Source organism: Plodia interpunctella, chromosome 23 (genome assembly GCF_027563975.2).
Source record: "Plodia interpunctella isolate USDA-ARS_2022_Savannah chromosome 23, ilPloInte3.2, whole genome shotgun sequence".
In the NCBI taxonomy this organism is placed as follows: Eukaryota; Metazoa; Arthropoda; class Insecta; order Lepidoptera; family Pyralidae; genus Plodia; species Plodia interpunctella.
The window spans coordinates 3,613,501-3,622,223 of record NC_071316.1 but is presented as its reverse complement, the minus strand read 5'-3'; the positions used below and the strand labels follow the sequence as shown (position 1 = coordinate 3,622,223).

The window sequence follows — 8,723 nt, the reverse complement described above, 5'->3', positions numbered from 1 at the left end:
ATTGTATTGATGACTTTTGGTATTGATGTGAAAGAAACAAACACATATTTACAGTAGGTACATTAATGACCTTTAAATTTTCTCAGGTGATCAATTTAGAATTTCAGAAACTCGATAAAAATGCGACCGGCGTCCGCGGACTGCTTTAAATTTTAAAGGTTCAACTGTGACTTTACGACCAGCTTCATAACAATTCTCAGTCAACCCTCTTTGGGAATGCTGTTGTGTTACCTCGGAGGTACAAAATTGTGGAGGTTTTTTCCCCCACCTCCTAAAACTGGTATGAAGGTTCATCGTGAAGGTGGGTAAAGTCATGGTGGTTCTATTCTAGTACTAGAATCAAACGCCTCGTCTAAAATGTTCCACTTCATCCTAATCCTAACAAATATTATAAGTAAGTTTGTGCTCTATCTACTCATTCTTGAAATTTTGCATACATGTAGTTTGAAGTATGTACATAGGGTACCTACCTTTCATCGCGGAAAATCAACGTGGGCGAAGCCGCGGGCAAAAGCTAGTTACTGATGTATGTAATATGAAAATTGTGTAAAACTGGATTGAAAAAACAAGTTTCCACAATGTTGACATTGATGCACAATCACAATCAACTGAATCGCGGTGCAAGCTGAAACTTCATGTTCAATTGTGCATTATAATGGATTTATCAAGTGAATAGTATAAATATACAATAGTTTCCATCTAAACGATGAAATACATTTTATTATAGTTACGTATATTCGTTAAAGTTATTCAACACCGTCTTGCAACGTCACAAGTATAAACTACAAAGCAATTAAGGTATATTTATCATAAGAGTAAGTTAAATACTTAAATTACCTATTTTGTGGTAGAGAGAATAATGCATCACGTAATATACAACTTTAAATCTAGACCAAGGATAAAAACACTAAAGGCGAAGTCTCAGTATAAGTATCTTCTTCAACGAATATAGCGTCGATTTGGATTGTTTTTTGATAAAACTGCGAGTTTTTAAAAAATAAATAACTAAGGTTTTTGAAGACAAGGCCCAAGTTATTTTTAGGTATCAAGCTTTTGATTTAGTTAGACGTCAGCTTTCTGGGCGCGTTACCTCGAGCAACTGAAGGTAAGGTGGCTTACTTGATTGTTTTATTTATATGTGTAAAAGTTTTTTTTAATTAGTTAATAATATTTAAGTACTTGTAATTAGTTTTAAATACTAAGGGTAATACACGCCTATGTGTCATAAGGCCAACAAAGGAACGTGTTGTCTTGCAAACTGCATGAATTCTATGTATGTCTGTAATATGTCATTCACAGGTAATGTGAGCTTAGCAACAGGTAGCGCAAATTGGCAATATATTAGCGATATATCATCGGGAGCCGAAAGGGGCCGCCAAGGTCCCCCTCCCGTCCGGGGTTACTGGGGACACGTGGAAAGCGGTAATTATGACGTCAGTCAAAGGTCAATTTTACCCGGTCAAGTTCATTTTATAATTTTGACACGTTTAGGGGGACGCTGAGCGGTTTTTGATGATATTCTTTTCATGGCTGTGACGCTCCGGAGCTCGGGGACTGCGTAAAACTGCGTGCTTTAATTTTTGAAGATTCGGTTGTAATAAGGAAATAATTAGTTTTTATGTAAGTTTACGATCGGCCTGCCTAATGTCAACCCTCTTTGAAAATACAGTTGCTGCCCTCGTACGACATCAGGGCGGAAACCAATCATATTTTCCCGTCATATTTTTTTAATTATTCAAAAATCTGTAATCTGTATATGAAGAATACTTACTTGCCATGCCGGCTCCACAATGTCGTCGACAGTTTGCCAGACTTTGGCGGATTCGGTATAAGTACATTGCTTGTTTTTCATTGCGGTAAATAATAGCACTTGAGTATACCTAACTATGCAATGCCAGTGTGGAGCCAGAATAAGATACTAAAAGAGTATTGGAAATTATGTAATCTGTCGTCTGGGTGTTGAAATCCTGTACTTCATCTATCACATTACCTATTAATTTTCTCAAGATGTGTCATGGTGCTCTCTAGTATTTAGACAGATAATAGCGGTGACTCAATGGATCGCCTCTTCGGGGATTCACCAATGCCGCAGAATAATAGTTAGTTTTTATTTTTATTTAATAAGTAGGCACATTGTTCATTATTTTGATAAGTTCATTAATTGTATTTTAATACAGAGTAGTAAGGAAGAATAGACGTTCATTAATCCCGGATTTTGTTAAGCATTTTTAAAGCAGTTGTTTAAAATATGTCAGTAAATAAACATTGTGTCGGTTCCGGTTGGTTTGTTGATTGTGAGCATTATACTCCAGCCTTCAAACTCGGTGAAGCGTGACCACCGACGGGGGCTTCTTCACAATAAGCATTAAGGAAATTGCTGCCTTTCATCTGCTTGTTTACAATTTACAACAAACAAACAAACTTGTTCGTTGTGAATAACAGCCAAATGTTAAAGTCTCTCAAGTGGTTCTCAGAGCGTTCCGACCGTTACGGCTCACTGTCATTTCAATTTTTCAAATTCTAACAAATACAAGAATCACGCCGCGATCTTGGTCCTCGCGAACACAATAAATTTTTACAAAATTGTGAATATTTCAAAAACTACTTAACCGATTTTGATGTCTCACGAACTTAAAAATTATATTGGCAGATCCACATACCTTTTAAATTTCATCAAAGTCAGACCAACGGTTAGTAAGTTGTTGCGTTACAAATATACAGCGCAGCCGCAGCGGTCGAAACGATCTGATAACTACAAAATTCACGATTGACCAGAAAAATGACATTTTCTGTAATCTACTGGGTTAGGCGTAGTCGACACACTGACTAATCATTCACGTGCAAGTTGCAATTGCACACACAGATGCAGTAAATGGCGGGGCTTAGCTGCAATTTACCATCGCTCCGCTACAACAGACAATCACTCGTGGCAAGTTGCAAAATATAATAATGTCATTTGCATTCATGATGCAAATCCTAGAAACTCACCTACGTCTAAATGAAAACTTCAATAGTCAATCAACCAGGGAGCGGAACCTACCGCTTCCTAATTTTCTCTCCAATTGTCCACAAATAATAAAAAAATTACTACCTACACAATTGAATCGAAATCATAATATATTTTTCATCTGCTTAGTATAATATTTTGGTTAAATTTGACATAGTTGGCAGTGTTTCGTTATGGTTTAATATAATCCCCTACATGTATAGGTACCTATTTATATACATGGTCTTACCTTACTATTCCTATTATTCTAAAATGTTCTGTTCCATTTTCACGCCTATACCTCAGGAGGTCCAGAGGTATTTTGATGAAATTCATGTAGTATTGATATTCATATTGTTAAAGAAGCTCTTAGTTACCGTCTGATCTTAATACGGCGTGCACACGTCCGTTTTCATGTAAATAACTGACGTATTACATACAATTTCATATTGTTTCAAATCCCATCTCATTATCAATGCCGCTCGCGTCGTAAACAGCTTAAAATTGCTTACATAATCGCTATGCCAAATTACTATAGCGATTATTTTCTGTCAAATGTTTTTGGGTTTTACACCACAAATTTTTCATAGTAAATCTGTGTAGTAAATTGTTTACAATTATGTCCAATCGCAAATGTAACAACTTCAGTAAAAAAATATTTAAAAAACATGTAAAAATTGCTTCCTCTGTACTGTTGGTTTCCGTTATTACACGGAGCGCGGAGGTCGAGGGTTCGAATTCCACGGGAAGCATTATTAATAGAGGTAGGTATCGAATATTTTTAGGCCGGCTATACCATAGAATTATTAAATGATATTTATTTAATAATGATTAAATTATCTATAATATAAGGCTATACAATATCGATAATTATTCGCTGTGGAACTCTGGCGGATTCGGCATGGCATACGAGTACATAGATGGTTTTTTATTGCGGTAAATAAATGGTCACATATAGATTACACAATGTTCATTCATACGCGTGAGTATATCTTGTCTTAGTTTGGCGATAGTGTGTAGCTGATATTATGTTGTACCCAGATTGGTTGAATAGGTCTACGTAGGACCGAGTAGGCTAAAACTCTTCTATGATAGGAATGATTCGAAAACGTGGCTCATTGTCGCCATTTGACGATCGTGTATTTACTTATGTTAGGGGCGGCATATGATATGGTATTTTGATATACTTAAAGCCATAGTTAGATCGAATTTTGACAAGAAAATAATGTTTTAAGATAACTTTAAGTAAGTATATAGGAAAGACACTTGTTATTATATTTAAATATAATAAAAATAAATGTACTAGTATTGTAGAATAAATGTTTAAAGCTTGGAACTTTTTTCACCTACGGTCGCCTAGGTCTAGAAAACATTCTCACAGGGTATTCTTTTCATTCTGTAACCTATAGGTACCTTGTCCCAAGGGACATAACGACATCGTAATTGCGTTAAAAGCTGAACAGGTAAAGAGTGAATAGTGTTAATCAGTGGACAATTAAAACCGTAGATAATTTTTATGACTCGATATTCCGTGCGCCTCAAGGTTGTCAAAGCAACATAATGTCGGCGTTGCATGAAGTCATTATAATTTACAATCAATTAAAATATAAGATACAATGAACTTCATGCCAGAGCTATAAAAATGTTTACAAAAGAAAATGTTCACAGTAGATAGATATACATACAAATATTTTCGATTGCTATTTTTTTTTCAAGGTCTAAAGAGGGTTCTATATGTATCGCAATAACACAGGTTTAAGTTGTGGAGGATAAAAGTAGGAAAGCCGATTTTTGGCTCCGTGTCTGCAGAAACAAGCGGGAAAGCCCCAGATGAATGAGAGAACACAGAGATAAGCAGACGTAGCATAGGTAATTTTTGCACTACAGTAACATATCCAAACCCTGTTACTTTATTATTCGGATCAGTGTGCACGCACAGACTACGCGGTCAGACCATAAAAAGCGACAATAAATCTGATGCGCCGAAGGAATATAAGGATTAAGAAAGTTCTTGATGCAATAAACTAGTTTTAAATGTTACGAGGACATGCGGTTATCGTGACTCGTTATCCTAGCGATTTTCCTCAAATGTCTAATCAGATATTCATTTTATGGTCGTTAGGTACCTATATCTACACTAACTGACCGTCCCGGCTTCGCTCGGGTAAAACCTTAATATAAAAAATAGCCATGTTACTCCTGAACGTTTCGTCAATCTCTGTCAATCAAAATCGGTACAGTAGTTTTTTAGTTTATTCAATACAATATAAACAAAGAAACAAAAACACAAATCTATTGTCTTTAAAATATTAGTATTGATTAAGAGGTAATCCGTCCTATGTCCTTTGATTACAACCTTATCGCCCTTTTGTTCGTCATTCGTTGTTTTATATTTGAAAAATAAATAAACGCGCACTGCGTTCACAGAACTCTAAAATATATTTTGAAAAATAGTTTTATGTGGGGTGCTTACACACTGCCGATTCCATATTGACTGGTAAACCCAAGAAGTGCTGGTTTAATGTCATCAAGGATTATATACGTGTCATGGTGTGACCGGACCGTGCGAAGTGGATACGAAAAGGCGAAAAAATTAATGAACTATAGGTATCTGCTTCTTTTATAAGGAACTATATTCATAGGGTAAGGGTACTTCTCACATTATCAATATTTCTATACATAATTTCTATAACATTTATGAAAGTAATGAAAGCATTTTCCATTTTCCTCATCATTTCTAAGTAGTTCTACTTATAATGAGTGCAATAATAATTAGTAGATTGTCGTTATCTTTATTTGCGTGTATTACTGAGTGAAGTCAACAATGTACAACATTGCTTCTACAAGAGTGATCTCTATTATCAATGTTTATTACAATGTCGTGTGGTAAAATAAAAAAAAAAATTGACCGTGAAACAATATATGAAAAACTATTATACATAGAATAAGGATATTCAGAAGAGATTTCATTTCTTCTGTACAGTATCTCATGATTATGTATATGATAAACATATGAAAAAATATTCTATGTTTCATAATATTGTATTCCTCATGGCCGAATGTCATGTAGGAAATTTATGAGAGCATTATAACATAGATTATTATAATGTTCTCTTAAATTTTCTATGATTATGAACAGTACAGATCTTACAAATAAATAATAAAAATATACGATAATAGTTGGAAACTATTTTATTAAATTAATTTTATACTTAGTTATAGGATTTCAGTTCCACTATCATCTATTATTATTTGAAAATTAAACAATTATAGTAACCCTTAGATGTAATTAGCTCAGATAGTTAAACAATATAAAACCAAAGTTAGTCACTACTTTTCGGCAATCAAATCGAATGAGTCAGAAGAAAAAAAAATTAAAAATACTGGCCATATCTTTTATCAATTTTTAACACTCTCTCAGTAAAAAAAAAATGATTAAAAAAAATATATGTGCAAACTTTTTTGATAAAATGGAAATGAATATATCACATAATTTACCCTAAAAGGACATAATTTACATTTACTTCTCCAATGGTGCGTAGTTGAGCAGTTTCTCAATGAGGTCTACATGTCCAAGAAGCATTCTCCTGCAGCAGTACCGTTTCAGACCGAGGGCATCCAGGGCATCACTGAAAATAACATCTTTTTAGGCAGCTGATAGTAATACAGAACTGCAGAAGAATATTCTCTGTGGGGTTGTCTGCTGGATGTATAATCACAACTGAATTTATTTATTTTATTATATTTTTAGAGGCCCATAATGGCTTCACTCGGGTAAAAGCATAACAAATTATATGACTAAATTTTAAGAAGTTTTGAATTTATCGGGAACAGAGAGACAGACACTGCAGAGAACTTAGTTTTATAATATGTATAAGAATAAGTTATATTTTTACTACACCCCAAATGCAACATATGAGGATGAGAGAGATTGCACCCTGTAATAAGACTACTCTACATCTCCCATGAATGTTGTATGTGGCAACTAATGTATGTATGTAATACATACTATGTATTACCAGCATTCCCATCACACTTGTTCTTGTTCTTATCAGTCATAAACCACAGCGGAAACTCCCAATATTTTCTATTTGTTCAGATTTTAAAAGATAATAACAATATGATTTCATACTTTAATGTTATTCAAAATAAATTACAGAAATAATATGCAGTATTAGAAGATGTGGTTTCATCATTATATTTGGTGCTTGAGGAGTTAAAGTTACAAAACTTGCAATATTGTTTAATAAAAAGGTCCTACAACTATAAATACCCACCCTTCAGTATATTCTGCTTGCAGAAGCCCCAAATAAGTTTCCCACTTGTTTCCAATCACCTTGCCACAGGTGAAACATCTGACCGGGATGATCATTGTTGTTGTTGTATTTGGATATCTGTAACATTATGTTAAAAGTTGAGAACAGCTGTCATGTCATCTGTGCAATGTGCACATATTTCCCTAGTTTCTTCCGTTCGTTAGACGTTAATCGTCGAAGCCCAGGGTCCAATTTCTTACTTTTTCATTTACACTTCCCACGTCTTCGACATCCTTATTTGACAGAGCATTGGCACGCCTATCCTCCTTGACATCCGCCAGCACTTTTTGGGCTTACTATTCTGCCAGGACCAGGCAGAAACGGTATGGCCACATGGCCAGTCATTGAAATTTGTTTACTACGTAATTAGTGGGTTTGTAACATTTACATGATAATAAATATTCGAAAAAAAAATCTAGAATATACACCATTGAGGTTATGTTGGTTATTTTCATTACCTATTTTATCAACTTACATTTGTGTGCTTTTGCAGTTCTATAAATTATTTCGAAGAACTGTGTTATACCTTGAAATATTTATAATTTATTTATTAAGATGAGAACACAATCAAAAATATTCAAAACAAACAACACCAAGAATGAATGAAATAATCGAATCGAGAAGATTCTTGACAGAAAGACATAACTGACATCGACATATAGTTGGTGTGACATTGACATTTAGCACTGACATCCTAACATTCGAAAAGTAATGTACTACTGCAAATCGATTTAATTTTTATTTAAATATATTTAAAAAAATACTAATCAAATTTATTTAAAAATAATATACCTACTTCGAAGCTTCAAAGGAATAGGTAGTACTCAAAAGTATTAAAAAAACTTTTGAAATAATACTTCAATATTTATATTCCCTGTTATGTATAAAAAAGTTAAACCATACCTATTTTAAGCTAAAATGTTTTGTCACTATTCCTCTTTACAAAATTTGTCATTGACAGAAAGTCGAAACATACTTGAGCAATATGCCTTACCTTTTTATTAATAACAAGGATTGTTTTTCTGTTGTTCTTCTTGTGATAATTTTTTTTTCTTTCAGATTTTTTAGCAAAATTCTGTTGGAAATCATCACGATGACTTTGAAAAAACCGACACTGGAGCAACATATAAATGTTGAAGATAGCCAAATGGTAAGTTACTTATTAATAAATAATCTCAATAGTAAATAATATGCGGAAGTTTTGCTTATGATTTCACGCTGACGGCAAATCTTGTGGATTTTGATGAAAAAGGAATAACCAGGCATAGGACATACCTTTTATCCTGAAAACACACGGGGCGGAGCATCGGGACGCAGCTAGTATAAAGTAGATACTTTAAATAGGGTGATTTCTTTTTAATTGGCATACTTTTATCTACATGCTACATCGATGGTACTGAACAACTTTTCGTATGAAAGCA

The 8,723-nt window shown here is 33.9% G+C and overlaps 1 protein-coding gene across 1 annotated transcript; it reads right to left on the bottom strand.

Moving 5' to 3' along the window:
* Positions 1 to 6,158: 6,158 nt before the first annotated feature.
* Polr2L (RNA polymerase II, I and III subunit L) lies at positions 6,159 to 7,937 on the bottom strand. Its single transcript, XM_053762897.1, has 3 exons — positions 7,778 to 7,937; positions 7,264 to 7,380; positions 6,159 to 6,615 (listed from the first exon to the last, which is right to left on the bottom strand). The coding sequence occupies exons 2-3, from the start codon at positions 7,356 to 7,358 to the stop codon at positions 6,507 to 6,509; spliced, it is 204 nt and encodes a 67-aa protein (XP_053618872.1). The 5' UTR covers positions 7,359 to 7,380; positions 7,778 to 7,937; the 3' UTR covers positions 6,159 to 6,506.
* Positions 7,938 to 8,723: the final 786 nt, after the last annotated feature.

What these genes read in the sequence shown, in the direction of transcription:
- Polr2L (XM_053762897.1), bottom strand. Translation starts at nt 7,358, where the DNA reads ATGATCATCCCGGTCAGATGTTTCACCTGTGGCAAGGTGATTGGAAAC. An exon ending in CAAGCAGAATATACTGAAGG is followed by an intron (nt 6,616 to 7,263) that starts GTGGGTATTTAT and finishes TGTTATTTTCAG; the next exon opens with TGATGCCCTGGATGCCCTCG.